Raw genomic sequence first — 19,877 nt, 5'->3', positions numbered from 1 at the left:
ATCATTGTTGTCAGGTGTCTAATTGTATGCGCTACAGGGAAGTCCTTGTGAAGTATTCTTTCTGGCAAATGATTCATCAAAGATTAGCAAATTTATCAAAAGAAAAAAGAAACACTTTTTATTGTTATTAACAGGACTTGGGTCATAGATGACATCTGCATTATAACGTGACAACACCAAAGGTTTGTCTAAGCGTTGTTGGCTAAGTGGTGTTATCCACCGCATGTCACCCCCCAAAATAACACAAAACATCCCGTGAACATAAATACCAATACTAACTAGGTAAAATCTGTACAAAATTGTCCTCCTTTGATAAATTATTTTTGCCATTTTTACTAGTACAATAGAAACGCTCAAGCCACTACTTCAAACTGGCAACAATAGATCAGATACTCCCGCACAAGTACTCAAACATCCCCTTAATATAGAAACAATCTTTAAACATACAGTGCCCCTTGTATGCCAGAACTTTGTACTTTTCTTTTAGATATGCATTGTGCATACTGCGACTGATTGGCACGGGAGGTGTAAAGAAAACTTATTTGTACAACAAAAAACTCCCCCAAAATCAAAAACATCTAGTGCAAGCTTAACATTTCTCTAACAAAACAAAACTTAATAAGAATTTTAGGACTACATCGTTCCAAGCCCAGTGTTACATTTGATGTGTCTGCCACTTACTCATGTCCATAGCTACAAGAAAAAGAGAAAATCATCCTTGTGGCATCTGGTGCTTCGGGCAGTGGCATTCAATGCACAAATACTAAAAAGCTTCCATGGTGAAAAAAGGAAAGAGTCATACTCTCTTCACTGTGATTGATGTCAAAGTCTGAGTAATCAATGCAAAGAGTTTTCCTTTTAAATGGATAAACTAATTACATAAAATATAAACATAAGGAACAAGTTGGACTGGGAAAAGGCTTTTCAGAGATTGTTTGTTTTCCAATTTTGGTGTAGCTAATGGTTCCAGTGAATGATGAATCTCTTTGGAGCTTTAAAAACCCCCCTAAGAAACCCACCTTTTTTTTTCTTCTTCTTTTTTTAAACAACTCTTCGCACTTCAAAAAATCTCTTCAGATAGTAGATCTGTCCAAGGGTCATGGCTACCAGTACAAGCGCTTCAAAGAAAGACCAAAGCACCACTCGGCTGTTTGTGTTGTCATTGACTAGATCAGGGGCGAGAGGAGAGAAAGAAACAAGAAATTACATTAAACAACCACTGACCAGATTATTCAAAAGCTTTAAAAACTAGCTCTACATAAACATATTGAAGTTTGTGCTGTTGGTGATAAGGTAAGGTTATACATTGTACACTAATGCAATTGTCAAAGAAGTAGCTTATAGAGGCAGTCTTACTTGCTCTGTGTATCCTCTCTCGGACCTCCATGTATTCCTGCTCATGTTTTACTGCTGTCATGGAAACCGCTAGCTCATTGATCATTTCCTCCAGCTTGTTCTGATGGGCTGAAAAAACAACAAAAAACAGAAAAAAATATTTACACACTAACATTATATGATTTCTCTGTCACACAAACAGAAGACTATCGCAACCTAAACCTCCCATCTCTTAAATGGAATACGGTATTACCATTATGCAAAATGGTCTGGTTGTTATTATCAAGTCAATTGCCTCAAATACTAGTCAGATGCCTGCCCTTGATCGACTACCAACTCAAACATTTCGTAGTGTAACTTATATATTTATAAAATATATATTTTATTTTTCAGTTAACGTTTATGGTTTGAGCTGGTAGGTTGAGCATACTGCCACATTGACAAGACACATGGATATCGTTTCTTTTGTATCACGCTAACCATCCTATAAAGACAAAAAAAAACATCAAGGACAGCCTATATGGCATAAATTCCAAAATCCATTCACATTTGTCTCAAGTCATTGCCAGGCAACAGGTGAGTGTCCATTAAGCAAAACACACAAAACAGCACAACCCAGGCACTGTGTTTATTTTTCAATTAGAGTACCAGTGAGTACTGGGGGGGGGGCCAGGGACACAATGCAACAGAGAATGAAGTTCTCTGACCCCATGCAATGCTGTTAACCTACCGTCCCAGGTGTCGCCACCACCTGATGGGGGGAGGGGAGCAGAGTGAGAGAGGGAAGACTTAAAGAACAGAAGGAGGATGAAGGAAAACAGTGGGAGAAAATGAAAGTGACAGTGTTCCCCACCAGAACCTAAAAATTCCCTAGTAGTCATGGCAAATGGAGATTCATGAGATCACATCACCAATACTGTAGCAGTCATAGTGGCATAGTGCTGCTCTGCTCATCCCTATTAACCTCTGCATACCTTCTGTCTCCATGCCGTCTCCCTTGGGGGCCTCTCCAATGTCAATGGTAAACATGACGATCTTAGGCGTCATGGTGGACATCTTATTGCTGAAGCAAAACTTGTATGTGCCATCCATATGTGCTGCCACAGAATACTTCCCACTGGATTCTCTGTCTCCTTTATAAATCTGCTTCCCATCCGGACCTGTGATCTGCAAATAGGAATGAACTATTAATTGACAATGTAAGTCATGAGGCATACATGCTACTAGGTTATGTGACTGGCGGAAATTTGCTTTGGCAATATTCCCAACCTGAATGTTTTGCATTATCCACAGAGGGACCAAATAGTATGTGATTATATCACAAGGCTTCTGTTTTTAATAAAGGAGAGACTAAAGAGACTTATTTTGACCAGCATATATACCCATCCATTCCCCTCTGGACCATAGCAGTTGTTGTTTTGGGCCATGTCTAATTTCTGCTCACTTACAAAGGAAATGGCTCCAGACATGATTCAGTCACCATTTGCCAGGACCCAACCCCAAAACACACTGCAAATATACAATCTTCCTAGACGACCACCTTTAAGATGACTTTAATAGGTCCCCACAATGGTCATACTGCAATGTGAAAATCGATTCTCCCATCCGACTTGAGTAATGGAGCTGTTCTGTCTTGACTTCTGGTCAGGCGTCAGGTTAGGTTATATTATGGTTAGGTTAGGTTATATTAGGTTATATTATGGTTAGGCGTCAGGTTAGTGAGCTAGCGAAGGTTCTCTACTTCCTGTCTCCTACCATGAAATGGACAAATGAGCCAGGACCATCTTTGGCGATAGTAACGACGGCTTTAATACTATAACTATATAATATGTCCAATATATTGTCTAACAATATCCACATAAAGTATGATCCACAACGTATAGTTTATCCTAGCCCTTTTCAAATAGGACAATCGTGACACTACAAACCCTATAATAACATAAGGTCTCATGACAACAAAAACAGAGTTACATTAAGTTGTGTCGCTAGTGTTTTTGTTATGACAAGAGTTGTACTTATTTTAACAAGGTATGTTAAGATCAATCCAACTGAAGCTAGGCGACGAGTTGGCGGCATGTTCTTGCCAAGACATTATCAAAGGGACGAGCTTCTAAAAGGGACGAACAGCTCAAAGCTGTCAAACTATTTGCTTCCTACAAGCTAGCTAACGTAAGCTAGCACTAGCAGCTAGCACTCAGCTAACCTAGCTAACCCGATTAGCTAGGCCCTCTATTCTGGAGCTACGCGTTTAATAATTAATTAATTATTATTAATTAGTATTAAGAACTGGACACCTTTCACAACGCCACGGCCTTACCTCCACATCGATGTCCAGGAAGCCTCCTTCAGCCACCTCGAACATGAGGCCCATCTTGGTACCAGAATTGACACGTTCAAAAAAGCACTCTTCGGCATGAGCGTCTATGCTTACGAAATAACCCGACGCTTGGGTGGAAAATATTGCCATAAGGATCAGAAATAATTCCGAGAACGTAAACATGATTGTTACTTTTCGTTCACGTGAAAAGGAGAAACAGATTATTTAAAAAAAAATGCACAGCGTTGAGCGAGTCCTCGCAAGCCACCGGCGGCGTTCCAGGTCGCCAAGAAGGAATCTTCTTCTTGTGTCCTTTAATTTCCGGGCAGGCTTAACAAGACGCAGTGAAGCACACAGGCCGTATCTAATTTAGTTGGGGTTTCAGTAGGCTATGGCTAGATGCAAGATTTGCAGATGTTTTGCGAAATGTAGTGTAACATTCCAGTCAGCCATACTAGATTTGCCATATATAGTATATGCCATTTAGGTGACGTTTTTATCCAAACAATTTACACTGCAGTGAATGCATACATTTCCCAGTACATATGGTCCCAACAGGAATCAAACTCACAATCTAAGCGTTGATACCTCCATGCTCTACCAACTGAGCCACAGAGGACCACTACTAGGACCAGACCACCATGTAGTATGAATTCACTGCACAGTGTTCAGGAAGGCCTTTCCAATTGTAGTCCTACAATTCAATGGAGCGAGGCGGGCAGTACCCAAGGGTGTAGTGGAGGCACACCGACACTTATTTTATGAATGATGAACGGAGCTTGTATACATAATTCCTAAAAATAGTTTTGAAATGACAGACCATAATGGTAATCGTTGTCTCAGATATCGCCATATGTACCAGAGAACGTCTCCCCCCACCCTTGATTCGGGGAAACCGGGATCAGTCCTCTTGGGCCATGGAGGCTAAACCTTCGAACACTCCGGGACGTAGGAAGTATATTTCTGAAAGCATATTCTGGTGGGTTTTTATGGTAGAGTGGTAGTGTGTGAGTGAAAAGCATTAAGTGATCCGGTGTCGAGATCTTCCATCACGACGACTGCCAATGGCCCCTGGCCTGAGCTAGATTACTCTTCTTGCTACGACTGGTGAATTGATGATTTAGCCTACTTGCTTAGTCTAATGTATATAGACTGTAAGTCGTTTTGGAATAAGGCGTTTGCTAAATGCCTAAAATGTAAAAATGTAACATCTGACACAGATGACACAAGGTGTGTGACACAACTATGTGCTTTCTCAATGAGACACATAATGTGAATTAAAAAAAAATCATCAGTCCTGTTTGATGGGCGCGACACTGACTCGATTCTTTCAAAGTGAAATGATTGACACGGGACAGCAGTAGAATACACTTTTAGTGATCAGTAGGCAGTATGAACATTCAGACACGGCCAAAGTCGCAGCCAAGTCTACACGTGTATGGTCAGTATAAAGTATAAGGTACCAACGGTGTAGACTAGATAAGTGAGAGAACATCCAAAACCTCCCTGAGCGTTAAAGGGTTAGGGTTGAGGTTGGCGCACGCGTGGTTTCGTGTGTCGCGTTGCGCAGCGCACATTTCATTTGAAGGGAAATTTGGTGCGCAGCGCAACTGCAATAAATAGGATCTGGAACAAAGCCTTCAACTTGCGGAGGAGGAACACGGGGCACTAGCTTATTGTACTACTATTTCTACCAGTAAGGGGCGTAAATCAAATAAGTATAGCCAAATTCAGAGACAGTCTTTGATATGATTCTGTATTTACATTGTGCTAAACTTGTTTCTCCACAAGTATCATTTTTAGAGCCGCGTTGAAGTGATTGGAATTCCATAGCTTCATGAATTGCAGAAAGGTTTTGCTTTACAGTGCTTGCTGTTGTCTATAGCCCTATAAACTGAATTAGGTGTTGGACCTCCTTGCAAAATTCTAGAATAGAAATTCTATATTCATTCTAATTGCTCCCATAGGCTATTAACTGTAACTAAAACTGTGCCTACTCAACATGTGCCCAAACTTCCATAATTGAAATCACAATAAATGCACCCCAGACATGTTTAATTTTTAGAGCTATTTTATTTGGAATAGGTCGTATTTGCCCAATCTCGCAAGCAGCTATACTTGCTTGTATAGCACTTTTATGATAGGCTACACTGACATGAATAATATAGGCCTACCATGATATAATTTTTGCCTGCAAAAGCGTAACTCGTAGACTTGTCCCTTTTTCATTTTGCAACCATGAAATACGTGGTCCAGCCAGCTAAAAGCAATGCACCTAACAAAACGGTGTAACTGAAGAGAACAAATTTCAAAAGTTCTTTGAAGGTCCGAAGGAAGCGGATTGACAAGGGCTCCATCTCAAAATGGAAATCCATCTCCTGATGATCAATGTAGTTTGGATGATGCATGCTTTGCATTTACAGGCCCTGAAAAGATTTCAAAGATTATCATAGACAATGTTTTTTTCATACAGACCAGCAACATAGCATAGCCTGTAAACAGCCAGACTACAACAGAAAGCACTGATTTTCTTATTATAACATAATATGTTATAGCATAACATTATATGCCTAAATAATCATATATAATCAATATGCTATTCAAATAAAAAGAACAATTCTTATTAGATATCTCTGTCTGTCAACGTCGGATTGAAATAGACGTAGTTTATACATCATATCAGCAACAAATAGGCTATTTGTTTGGAGAGTAGACTATATAAAGCCTTTGCCACATGAATAATTCATTGTAAATGACTCTAAATGCTTTTGGTATCGATCTAACACTAAGTGTTCATACATTTAAATGCTACATTTTGCAGTCAACTGCGCACAAATTACATTCACTTGTTGAGTGCTGTAGGCTATATATTTACATTACATTTGACAGTTTTTGGCATTTAGCAGACGCCTTTATCCAAAGCGACTTACAACAAATACATTTGACTCAGTAAGTGACTAATCTATTCACCAGTCATAGCAATCAGCAGTCTTTTAAAATGTTTAATGTTTAATTCAATGTTATTATTTATTTACAGTAGAGAAACTGTAGGGGGGGGGGGGGGGGGGGGGGGAGAGTCTGCTTGTAGGCTATAGGCTATAGCCTATGCGTATTTGATACCTTTGACCAAATGTATGACATATTTCAGAAAATACTCTAGTGGTTATTATTTTTAACTATTAAGTAGGCCTAAACATGTAAATAGCCTTGTCAATAGGCTACTACAGACATTTCTTTCTTGTTTTCGGCTAAAACAATTGTTTCCCATAAAGACATGCCCCAAAACAGGGACAATTCCATTGCTTTGTTATGATAATAATATTATAATTAATAATATTTTGGAATGGTTAGGTTTTACCTACTTTTTTTCTTAGCATAATCGATCTGCAACATAATATACACGTCACAAAACAATGAACTCAGCTTAGCATTATATTGCAACGTGAACAAACACTGCCTAACATTTTTAGTAAAATGTATGTTACTTACCTTTTTGGTTTATGTAGGATTTTCAGTTTAGATACATTTGCAGATGCGCTCCATGGACAGGTTTCGGTGTTGGAAGGAATACATGTCCGTTGCCACAACTCCTAATGGCAGAGGAGGGGCCAAGAACAATTAAATTGATTAAGCTGCGAGACTCTTGAGACCCTTGGGTTTTTCCTAATGGAAAGTTAAGCCGTCGTGCACCTGCTCCGTTGAGGTGAGACTATATTTTATTGTAGCCTACAGGCTTGGCCCATAATGCCCATAATGCATATGTTTGTGTAACATCTCATCTTCTGTATTTAAATTGAACATAAGCCATTCTCTTAGATTATCATTAATATTAATATAGTTTTAATATCGTGTGGTGAAAACAGAATAATATTTTCTTCCAAAAACGTACATCACAGTCTTGTCTTCATAGAAGATGGTGCACATGGGTCAATTCGTGTGATCAGTTCCTATTTGTTCACTAAATTCTCTGACTACAGTCAATATGCTACCTGTCCCCCGCTGACTCAACCTCGCTGTCCACAGTGCAGGGCACGGACAAACCATCGATCAAAACGAGACCCAACTCCAACGCACTTATCCTCAACCGGAACATGGAGCAAATGGCCTCCTAATTCAATCAGCGTCCTGCGCTGTCAAATCATGGGCCGTTATGGGAGTAGGATCTCCAGACAGCACAGGGCCATTATCGGCTGATCAGGAGGGCTGTTATCGGGATAATTGCTCTTAGCTGGACTGCTGACGGCTGACTGAGATCCCAACCGTTCCCTTCACGCCCTATAGCCCATCTTGCTTTTCAACAAATAGTGTATAGATACATTTAAAGTAAAGTTGTCACGTTTTTTTGTCCCCAGTCTATTAACAAGTAGGTATAGTCGGACAGATACAAAGCCAGAGGCAGATCTGGCTACTTTGTTTAGTTCTGTTGTAATTACAGTTCAACATTGGGTTTGTATCAAGGGCTTAAGCTAAGGTGACCACCTGGGCTTTAGAGACATGGTCACATATTTCGAGGCCAGCATTTGTATAAATCAGTAAGTAAAGCCAGCATTTGTATAAATCAGTAAGTAAAGTTAAGTAAACAACTGTCAATCAAGCATTTTATTTACAACACCCCTTTCCCCAAATGAAAAATGGTGAGAGAAAGGCAACATCTGACAAATTAACACAGAAAGTATAGGTTAAAACAAATAATACATCTTTCTACTTTAATCTAAATAGCATTTTTACAATTAAGACCTACCATCATGAAAGATGACCTCAGTAGAATACTGTACAATGACCATCGCAGAGTATAATGGGGTTTATGTATTTCATAACAAGCTGTGAGAATTGCAGGTGAGGAGCAGGGAAAATTGACAGGCTGGCTCCTACTTCAGTACAGTGCTGACATCAATCAGACACCTGTAGAGCACTGAAATATAGACATTAAGAACAAGCAGCAAGGCCTTTTGGTCAGAGTGTTTGATGTCCATGCAGCTGTGCATCTGTTTCTCAGGGGGACTGGGTCTCAGGGCGGTCCATGAGGGATTTGACCCAGCTGGTACCATTGATGAGCTTGGTGGTAGCAATGATGTACTCCGTGCCCCCATCCTCCATCTGAGACAGGAACCGCAGGGCAGCAATTTCTGCATACGTCACCCCTCCAAGAAAGAACACCAGTGTCGTCCTGTTCTCCCCCTGCTGGCCTATGGAAAAGTGTAAGGATAGCAAGGAGTCAAACAGAGCATAGGCCACAGAATTAGGGAGAACTCAGTATTTTGTCTCTACTGCCAGGTATACATGTGCCATTTAGATTTTGCTTTTATCCAAAGCGACTTAGATTGCAGTGAGTGCATACATTTTTCAGTATATATGGTCCCATCGGGAATCAAAACCAAGACACAGTCAACCACCAGATCCTTCTCTCCATCCTCTTAGAACTGGGCATCTCTGGCACCACACACTCCTGGTTTGCTTCCTATCTGGCAGGTCGCTCCTACCAGGTGACTTGGAGAGAATCATTGTCTTCTCCACAAATCCTCACCATTGGGGTACCCCAGGGCTCTGTCCTAGGGCCCCTACTGTTCTCCCTCTATACCAAGTCTCTTGGCTTGGTAATCTCCTCACACAAGTTCTACTACCACAGCTGCGCAGATTACACTCAACTCTTCCTGTCCTTCCCCCCCCTCTGACCTATATGTGGCAACATGTGTCTGCATGTCTCACTGACATCTCTAGATGGATGTCAGCCCACCATCTCAAGCTCAACCTTAACAAGACTGAGCAACTCTTCATCCCTGGGAAAGCCTGTCCTTTCCAAGACCTGGACAGAGATCCAATCCTGTGCAGAGAACATCGAAGCGCAACTCTTGACCCAGTCACTGGTCATCTCCTGCCTTGACTACTGCAACGCACTCCTGGCTGGGGTCCCCGTCTCTGCCATCAGACCTCTGTAGCTCATCTAGAATGCTCGGATCAGATTCAAGACCGTGGTGCTTGCCTACCAGGCAGCAAAAGGGACAGCCCCTGCCTACCTGCAGGCAATGGTGACCCCCCAAACTTCAGCCCGTTCACTCCGCTCCTCCACCTCTACGCTAACGCAGCAGTCACGCTGCCCGGTCACGTCTCTTCACTACACTTGCTCCCCCCTGATGGAATGACCTGCCCATGTCTGTCAGAACTGCAGTCACTCGCCATCGTCTCCTAAGATTCCTACTTCTCCCCTTGTACTGTTTCTCCAGTGTCTATAAAAAAAAGAAACGAAAAAGAAATTCTTCTATCGACGACTGCCAATGGCCCCTGGCCTGAGCTAGATTACTCTTCCTGCTACGACTGGTGAATTGATGACTTACTTGCTTAGTCAAATGTATCGATTGTAAGTCGCTTTGGAAAGTACACTTTTTTTTTATGCGTCATGCGTCTACCAATTGACCACCAGGTACATGAACCAACATGTACATGAACTAAAATGTGTGTATGCCAAGGACAAGGATAAAGCTAATCGACCAAAGATGTTTTAACACCACATAACTGTAGCTACAATATACAGTATACTCACTGTATATATACATACATTTGGTTGTTCTTCCTTAAAAGGTCCAGTATGTGTATTTGAGCTTTAAAATTGTACTAAATGGCCATGATAAATCGGTAGTGATCAAGGAATGAGATTGCATGATAAAGAACATTCATTGGAGAGCAGTCAAAGCGCTTTCTAAAATCTGACACACACACACACACACACACACACACACACACACACACACACACACACACACACACACACACACACACACACACACACACACACACACACACACACACACACACACACACACACACACACACACACACACACACACACACACACACACACACACACACACACACACACACACACACACACACACACACACACACACACACACACACACACACACACACACACACACACACACACACACACACACACACACACACACACACACACACACACACACACACACACACACACACACACACACACACACACACACACACACACACACACACACACACACTTAGAGCCAAGACATGGCAGACGTGTATAGACAAGTCAACTGTCTAATACCCAAAGCCACGGTTCTAATTAGCACATGGCACTGGTGCAAATGACAACCACTTCAATCATAATCATTATTCATACCAATAATACATCCACAAACTGACCCAGAACAGGCTAATCCCACAGTTGACTAATGACCAATATGACAAATATCTGACACCCTTGTCACTGGCTCATGAGGCACCATTGAGAACACAGCTGAAACACAACCAACCCCCATGGATGGTGCATGCCATACCATTTTGTTTACTTTGCACAATAAATCAACTGCTGCTTTAAAACATCAGACAATTCAGGGACATACAAAGCCTTCTCTTATCTACAGCCAGCACACAGGTGATTATTCACCCTGGTTTTCAATAGCTTGACATGCTGAGCATGAGGGTGACCCGTAGTAGAAGTTACTCTTAATAAGCGGTCCTTACGTTTCTTATGGAGGCCGGCAGGGAGCTGTTGTCTCTCCTCGAAGTGTGGGCCTGGGAGCATCTTCAGAACCTCCTCAATGCTTCGCCAGCCAGGCCTGGCCAGGACCTGGGCCAGACGGACACTGAGAGGAGCATAGCCACTGTACACGTAGGAGATGTCATTGGGGTTCTGGAGAGACATAAAAACAACATATAAAAGCTGTGTCTCAGTCCAGACAATACTGCACTTCCACATTTTCCAAAATAATGGAAATGGATGGGATCCTTAATTAAAACTAGAATCTTTGTCTATAAATACTAAATACTAATTTTTAATTTTTAAAAACACAACAGCATAATTTAAATATTTGTTCTGGTTTTTTGGGGGGTTGTCAGTGCTCAAAATATTCTAAAAAGAGAGTGGCGTTTTGTCCTTATACCTGTCAGATGTTTCAAGAAGGCATCAACAACACTACCTAATCATAGATATTTCATCCAAAACAGCCAGCAAACATTCACTGCTAACATAACCCAAATGTGACTTTTCCTTCCCCATCACTGGCTACTTTCCCTTGTTCACTCACCTGTTCGTTGGCATCTTCCATCCAGAGCTTGAGTGTCTTCCTGATGGTGGGGTAGTTATTCCTGGTGCTTGTCTGGGGCTTCAGAAGGCCTGTCTTCTCCAGGTTGTTGAGAGTGAGCATGTGTTCATATCCATAGGTCTTTGGTAAACAGCAAATGTACATCAGGTCAATCAAGTGACCAAAATCATGTATTAAATCACATCCACAAATACAGGGGGGGAAATAAGTATTGAACACATCAATATTTTGTCCAGTAAATGTATTTACAATGAGCCTATTCAAGTGAAATTTGCACCAGACTTAACCCAGACAAAAAACTAACCCTAACCCAGACAAAAAAATCTAAACATTCAAGTCCATATGTAAATAAAGTTGTGTGTAATAAAGTGGAATGAAACAGGAAAAAGGTATTGAACACACTAACTGAAATTAATTAAATACTTAGTGGAGAAGCCTTTGTTTGTAATGACAGCTTCAAGGCGCTTTCTGTATGAAGTAACTAATCACCCGCAACTGTATACATGTATACACCTGAATACATCTCCCCACAAACATAATCAGCTAATAATGACAACTGTGTGCATTGGTGTGAAGCAAATATCTAAAAGACACAGGCCACTGAAGCGCTACCTGCAGGATCTCTCTCTTGTAGTAGTCCAACACCTTCTGCTTGAGGCCATTGTTGCAGACAGACTGCATACAAACCAGCCGCAGAATTTTTATCAGAGGATCCTTCTGGGCGATACAGTCCTCTATGTATGTATTAACCTGGAGAATGGGGAATAAGGGAGGTTATTCAGCGACAATGGATATGTGTGGACATACAGGGACAGAGCAACAACAAATAAATCTCTGTATTCACTAATGATCAACCCTAATCATCCACCCACAATACACAGAGCTACTTAAGGAAGCACCTAAAACAAATACCTTGTCTGTATCAACCCCAGTCATAAACTCCTGCTCCACTGTCAGGTTATCGAAGAAGGCCTCTGAGGCTGAATCAGAGGGGAAAAAAACACCCATTTACATTCATCACTGAGAATCTGCTGTACTCTAGTTTCACTCTAAATTGCCACACATTCAATGTACTCCACCACATTAAATGTCCACAACATAATAGGCATATCTTGTTTTCTGTCTTAAATGAGGATGGAAGGCAGGCAAAAATATGATGGTAACAGGGATGGGAGTCAAGGGAGTGGGAAAGTAGTTAGATGGAAATGAAAAGAGGAAGAGAGAACGTTTTCTCACTGGTGATGTCTTTGATTAGCTCAGCTATGGAGGTATGATTGGCCAGAGAGCTCCGTGCTGCCTGCATGTGAGGCAGCTGGGACACAAACTGCTTGATCTCTCCAACCGTTTTGGCATTATGTCGCTCCTGCAAAACAAAAACAGAGCTAATGTTAACAATACCAACAACAACAAAAAAAGGCACATCATCAAGAGCTGAATACTGGAGGATTAGATCAAACCACATAGCTGGTGTCATGGTGTACAGGTCAAGGGTAACAGATTATGATAAAATGGAGGACAATTACCGTGGCAATTAGCTAATCAACTTGTCATCTATTCATGAATTATACTTGCATCATGATTAAAAGCAAAAAAAAAGAAAATAAATTGCATAATGGACATGCAACAATTTATGATCAAACATGAAACTGTTTTATTGCCAGGAGAACTGATGAGCCATCCATCAAACAACAGAAAACAAGCTTTGATTTCAAACACGTTTGGGCAAAACAGAAATGTAAAAGGTTGTCAGTTGAAACCCCGACAGGTGTGGTTGAGCAAAAGAGGGCCAATGTCTAATTATCAACGTATCATCCACAGTGACAAGACAGTTTAGTTGTGATTGATATTTGAGAGAGAGTATACAGATCATGCTGTGTAATCAAGCTCACACCATTAGAGGACTTTGCTTTATCTTAGATGGTTTGCTGATGGTTTGCTTTATCTTAGATGGTTGTCACCAACCCAGGCACAAATCCATCCAAACATGTTTCTTAAGTAATCTTTAATCAAACCATAGTTGTGTGGATCAAAGTAGGAGTGGTTACAGGGTGCAATGTTAGATTTTTAAAATATATTTTGAGAATGAGTAGAGAGGGGAAGGGGTGGAATGAAGCCAACCTCAAAGGCAGCAGAGATGATCTTTGCCTTCTTGCTGAGCGCAGCCCCTACAGCGTTGAAATTCTTGTCCCGGATCTCAGCATACAGCTCCTCTGCGGAGTTCAGCTGCATCTTCTTGGGCTCTGTGGGCAGGTCTTTACCTGCCTCGCCCTGCTTCTTTTGGGCAAACTTCTCAGGAGGCAACTTCACATAACCTACGTTTGAAGAGACACACAAGAGACAAACGTGAAGACAAAGCACAGAACAGGCACACACTCAAAACACAACAGAAATGCAGAGATGGTCCTCATAAAGTGGGCTTTAAAATGCATACATTGTTCAGAATGTTTGTTTAGCTAGGAGTTAGCATTGTGTTTGCATGTGTTGTTGACATGTGCCTTGGTACCATAGACCCATCCTCACCATTGGTGATTCCGTACACCTCGTCAATGAGACCTTCGTAGGTGAGCTGTGTGGCCAGAGGGGTCAGCAGGTCTACATTGCGGTCCAGGAGGAGGAGTGTATCAAACACAGGCAGTATCTGAGTCTGACTGCCAGCAAACTCCCTCTTCATCCTCAGCATCATGTTGGCTACATGCTTTACAAGTGAAGAAAATGATCTTTAACACAATGTATTTAACCAAATGCTGAAAGTCTGTCACACAAAATTCAATGCGCTTTATTTGTTGTTCCCTACTCACCCGTGCACACTCTCCTTTCCCACAAATCTGGGGAATGGTCCCATATAGTGCTTGGAGGGTCATGAGGCCCTTGGCTGTGTGGTATAAGCTTGTCTGGTCACTTTCCAGATAGCACTCCTGAAGGAGACAGAGTGAGGTGGTATACAAGTCTAACAATATCCAAAGATGGTTGTTTTTGTACTCAAGTATACAATACTGATTGGGTGTTACTGACAATTGAAAACATTCAATGGAGTTAGATATTTTTGTGACTCTTGCCTTACAACATGTGTTGTAAAATCCCAACATACCCTGAAGGCACCCTCGGATTCCATGGACAGCAGATCTCCGTCATATGGAATGAGGTCAAGGATGTACTCGTCGATGTTGATGAAGGAGCCCAGGACCCCCTGTTCCTTCAGCCGCTGCTCACAGAGCATGCTTCGCCGTGGCACAAATAGGATGTGGAAGTCCCGAGGAGAATGCATCTTATCCTCGCTGCAGGAATACAGATTGAAATGACTATCACATAAGGAAAAATAAACCTCATCCCCACACAAGGGTATAGACTAATACTGCAGTAATTTGACAAAACCTATTATCTACAGTGACACAACGGTAAGCATAGCCTACCTGATGACATTCTCAGCAATGATATCCATTAAGTCCAATCTGGGACGGACAAAGAAGATGATGTTTTTGACATCAGCAGCAGGGAGACGACCCCCTTTAAGGGTAAACATCTTCTCCACTTCATGTTCCTGGAGGAGATATCGGTCAACAACAGTTTCACATCATTGTATACACATTACACACCAACAGAAACCTGCATTGTTTCCAAGGACATGTCAATAGTTGTTATTCTGTCAGGATTTATGATGTGTTACACAGAGGAACATAGTCATACCGACCTTCAGCAAGGAATATTGCGCTATTAATCCAAATGGTCCAGTCAGGTATTCATCCCACACAATAGCCTAGGATAGGACAGCAAACAAGGAAGTTCTATTTCACAAGTTATATACGAGTCGACCAATACATACACACACATAGGACCAATGCGTTTGGGTCAATATATCATTGTATATAGAAATCTAAACCCGGTATAGAAAAAGAACTCTTGAAAGTATTTTGATTCATGCATCTCCACTGCTTCATCTAGCCTAGCTAGCGTGTCTGATAGATGACAGCTCAGTAGGCCATTGCTGCTACCGAACAACAGATATGGCAAAGTCACTGTAAGGTTTGCAATGTTCCTGTCGAGCGAATGAATACCTTGCTTCCTGCACATTTGTCCAAGAATTCACGTAGCTCCTTTCGTGCAGCTTCTCTCAAGATGTTTAGATTCACTCTGCCATAGGACAAGTGTGCAGCCATGTCTGCCTGCTGAGAGAAGAGTCATGTGACTGGGTTGGGTCTGGCATCATGTGACTGGGTTGGGTCTGGCATCATTTGACCACGAAAATCATAACAATTTTAGACAAAGCGGCTTGTAGCTGTAGCATGTATGCCATTATGGAGGACCAAGTCTGCCAAAATTAACAATAAATATATAGACACATAAATGAATGTATGAACAAATAAATCAATGAATACACACATTTGTTCATACATTCATTTATGTGTCTATATATTTATTGTTAATTTTGGCAGACTAAATTCGCTAAGGATACATGTTTGGCTATTGGTTATTCAGCAATTGTAACAAAGATAATATGCTCACGGCTGTCTGATGTGTAATACATATTGTACCCGTTAGATGGCGGTATCTGTACATAATGTCAGACCTTAATGAAGGAATGCTTATCTAAGTGGATGCAATGCAAAGCAATTGCAATATGTGTGACTCAAAGTCGCAAGGCTCAACAACACTTTAAATTGATTTAGGAAGTGTCTTCAGTCGTTTTATTGTTCACTAGGCCTGTCGCTATTCATTTATGTTAGGTATCTGGAAAATCAGGCATATAGAAAACTGAACAAATAGGTAGAACCAGGTGAGTAAGAGAGAGAGAGAGAGAGAGAGAGAGAGAGAGAGAGAGAGAGAGAGAGAGAGAGAGAAGAGGGGAGAGAGAGAGAGAGAGAGAGAAGGGGAGAGAGAGAGATAATCTATTTGTAATCTATTTATTTGTAATCTAGTATGTCATCTATTTATTTATTCTAGTATGTACATTACATTCTTTTTGTTTTTGTTTTTTATCTTCACACTTCACATGCTTTGGCAATGTAAATGTATGTTTCCCATGCCAATAAAGCCCTTTGAAATTGAATTGAATTGAGAGAGAGAGAGAGAGAGAGAGAGAGAGAGAGAGAGAGAGAGAGAGAGAGAGAGAGAGAGAGAGAGAGAGAGAGAGAGAGAGAGAGAGAGAGAGAGAGAGAGAGAGAGAGAGAGTCAGAGTGTCAATTGAGCATCAATGGTACCTAGGATACAGGGGTTTCCTTCCCAGGGTACCAAGGGCTTGTATGTCTTCCCGGTGGAGAGGAGAGGAGCCCACGCAGGACGCAGAGAGTGTGGAGATCGTGATCGTGGGATGATGCTGTGCCTCTAGTGACGGTGTGATGAGGAATACAGACGCACTCCTCGTGGCATAAACGGGCTTCTATGACAGGCGCTGCATGCGCAATGAACGTTTTTGCGGTTAATTAATTCTATGTACAGTATACAAATTAATCCGCATAATTCCCTGACATCTTCCTTTGAAACAGCACTGGAATCTCAGGTAAGCTACATTTTAGTTTTTACTCCTATGTTATGCAGTTAATGGTATTTCAATGAATGATTATTGGCAAATTGTCATCATCAATTGTAGGAATTAAGGAACATTTCTCACACATATGGAGGAGCAGCAGATCCCTGCTACAGCATCATCTCTATCTCGCAGGATAAAAAATGAGGGAGCGCAGCATTTTCATATTTTATATAATTTCATGAATGGATTTGTAGGGGGCTTGTATGAACGTGATAACTGTGGTTATATGGTCCTTGTATATCAACCCACCAGAACAAGCAGTCTACCCACATAATAATAGACCATGCTAGTCAATAGATTGCATTTTAATGCTCATCTGTAAAAAAGCTAAAAATAGTGAAATTCCATTGAACCCTAATGGTATACCATATGCTATAGTAAATTATGTGGAGGCTGTGCTGACGTAATTTTATGTCCAGCTGTAATAATACTAATATTCGCTGCATGTTTTTAAAATGCAGCAATGATAGATAGCTACTACGAGCTTATTGTGTGATAATTATTTGACATTTCCATTTCAATTTCATATCTAATTAATAAAAAAAAAATATATATACTGTGGCTGATTAATGACCACTAATAATAGTTACGACTGATAATACAGCTTCCATTCCTACATCACTGTATGTGGCTCATTAAAATGGGACTGGTGGCAGACTGCACTCCTTTTTTCTCACGCCTGGATGCTTCCTTGTTGCAGCTGTGTTGTGGGAAAAAGAGACCTGGTAGGTCATTTGAGAGTTACTGGGGGTGCAGTCCCTGGGCGTTGCTGCAGGATTGAAGAGGAACACATCAGAGCTTGATATGCCTCCTGTCCTGAGTGAAATCAGAAACACTGACTATGCATGTTTCTCCTGATGGTTGTGTGTTCAGGGCTGATCAGCCCCATTGGACAGGTAATATTGTGGTGTGATGATGTCTCAACCTTCACCCAAATGGCTTATGAAAATGGTTGCGTGTTGTTGTAAGCCACGATGATACAGAGGTTAAAACCAAAACTAACCATGGACCCACCCATCCCATATTTCTCTGTAGCCGTCTGTATAGAGAGGAAAGGGCTAGGGGGAAAATTGACTACTACTCCATACTACCACCATCTCCAACTCCTCCCATAGACTTGAAGCGTGGGGATTAAATGGGGGAGGGGAGACAAGACTGAATGAATGCCTTGCGATATCTGCAGCTGCCTCCTCTCACATGAGCACCCACCGTAGTGATTGGACGACACCCTTGCTCTCTCTCTCTCTACTTCTCTCTGTACACTCTCTGTATGCATCTGCATCTGCTGCTGCAGAGATATAGAAAGGAGAGAAAGGAAAGAGAGCTACAGAGGAGAAAGAACTTAGCACTAGTCTGTGGAGAAAGAAAGGGAAAGGACTAAAATGATCAGCTTCACAGCATGTAGAAGTAGAGAGAAAGAGCGAGAGGATGGATGCTTGTGGAATAGGTAGAAAACCAGAGAGAGGGAGGAAAGATGGAAGAAAGAACTATAAGTGCTCTGCATACTAACTGCATAATTTAAGGATACAAGGCAGATGTACCCATATTTTAGTATCTTTGGGTTTGTTTCATTTTTATACCTCTTAGACCGCTGCAGCAGACACACACACACGCACACGCACACACACAGACACACAGACACAAACACAGACACACACACACACACACACACACACACACACACACACACATACCACACACCTATACGAACAAATAGATAGAGATAGATAGGTACTTTATTGATCTGTGAGGGGAAATTAAGACATTACAGCAAATGACAAACAACAACAACAACAACAAAATAAAGTGACAATAGAAAAATAGAATAAAATAAAAAAATAAATATCTGAAACAGGCACACAAGCATATGCACATATGCCGGCACACAGACACATGCAGTGTTTGATCAATCCGATTTTCTTCTTCTGATCTCCCTGTTACCATGGTCACAGTTGGCAAAGGTACATGGCTTCCTCAGAATCCATATTTGAAAGATTAAAGCCCAAAATGTAGCATACTGTATATCTCATATACATGTGTTCATAGCCTATGCATCTTTTGTGCATTACCTACATGACTGCTCCTTGAATGGTTACATTTGTGAGTGGCTCAGTGTCATAAGGGAGTTGCTGTGACCACCTCAGAATATCAACTTGTGGGATCAGCATCGATTGACAAGTGGATTCCCCTGTTGACAGATCTTTTGAAAAGCTCTGTGGCATGGTATTGATTAAGAGAGGAACAGTCACTCCACAATCCACCTGAGAAGGAGAGGAGTATAGTATCAGAGGTGATCATCTCTTGGATTGGGTGGGGGTTGGAGCTTTGACCAGGGGTTCATACCCCATTTAGAGAGTGACACCACAGAATAGACCCTTCAATGATTTGAATTGCCCACACATTAACAAGATAATAGTACTCCTGGTTCCAATGTGCCATCTCTTCAGCAGCTTAGTGAATTGAAATGGCCACTACTACTCTGCAACTTCACAAAATGGCAGGCTATTGAAATCATTTTTTAAATAATCAAAAGAAGATAAATATCAAGATGATGTGAGTGCTTAATGTGTGTGTAGTAGTAGTAGTAGTGCCTCCGTTTATCACCAAGCTT

General features: G+C 41.3%; 3 protein-coding genes across 3 annotated transcripts; all 3 read right to left on the bottom strand.

Moving 5' to 3' along the window:
• Positions 1–116: 116 nt before the first annotated feature.
• On the bottom strand, positions 117–3,932 carry LOC308157645 (transmembrane emp24 domain-containing protein 2-like). The gene is made up of 4 exons (XM_080531246.1): positions 3,653–3,932; positions 2,310–2,502; positions 1,357–1,464; positions 117–1,166 (listed from the first exon to the last, which is right to left on the bottom strand). Exons 1-4 carry the CDS (start codon positions 3,833–3,835, stop codon positions 1,042–1,044), a joined length of 609 nt encoding a protein of 202 aa, XP_080387372.1. The 5' UTR covers positions 3,836–3,932; the 3' UTR covers positions 117–1,041.
• A 1,945-nt stretch (positions 3,933–5,877) lies between these two features.
• LOC308157871 (uncharacterized protein) lies at positions 5,878–6,060 on the bottom strand (the record flags this gene model as incomplete). The annotated part of the gene is made up of 1 exon (XM_080531468.1): positions 5,878–6,060. The coding sequence occupies one exon, from the start codon at positions 6,058–6,060 to the stop codon at positions 5,878–5,880; it is 183 nt and encodes a 60-aa protein (XP_080387594.1).
• A 2,209-nt stretch (positions 6,061–8,269) lies between these two features.
• Positions 8,270–15,896, bottom strand: vps33a (VPS33A core subunit of CORVET and HOPS complexes; the record flags this gene model as incomplete). The annotated part of the gene is made up of 13 exons (XM_080531139.1): positions 8,270–8,838; positions 11,162–11,330; positions 11,725–11,862; positions 12,355–12,492; positions 12,655–12,722; positions 12,979–13,105; positions 13,861–14,054; positions 14,263–14,437; positions 14,541–14,657; positions 14,831–15,017; positions 15,153–15,280; positions 15,431–15,496; positions 15,795–15,896. 13 exons carry the CDS (start codon positions 15,894–15,896, stop codon positions 8,645–8,647), a joined length of 1,803 nt encoding a protein of 600 aa, XP_080387265.1. The 3' UTR covers positions 8,270–8,644.
• Positions 15,897–19,877: the final 3,981 nt, after the last annotated feature.

The sequence above is a fragment of the Nansenia antarctica genome (genome assembly GCF_963989245.1).
Source record: "Nansenia antarctica genome assembly, chromosome: 5".
Classification (NCBI taxonomy): domain Eukaryota; kingdom Metazoa; phylum Chordata; class Actinopteri; order Argentiniformes; family Microstomatidae; genus Nansenia; species Nansenia antarctica.
Note: the sequence above shows the minus strand (reverse complement) of the source record. Positions and strands in the feature narration are given on the sequence as shown.

Bases quoted from the DNA above. Each gene is read 5' to 3' on its own strand.
- LOC308157645 (XM_080531246.1), bottom strand. From the start codon at position 3,835: ATGTTTACGTTCTCGGAATTATTTCTGATCCTTATGGCAATATTTTCC. The intron at 2,503-3,652 runs GTAAGGCCGTGG...TCCTATTTGCAG, and splicing joins TCCTGGACATCGATGTGGAG to ATCACAGGTCCGGATGGGAA. The intron at 1,465-2,309 runs GTATGCAGAGGT...TTGTTTTTTCAG, and splicing joins AGACGGCATGGAGACAGAAG to CCCATCAGAACAAGCTGGAG.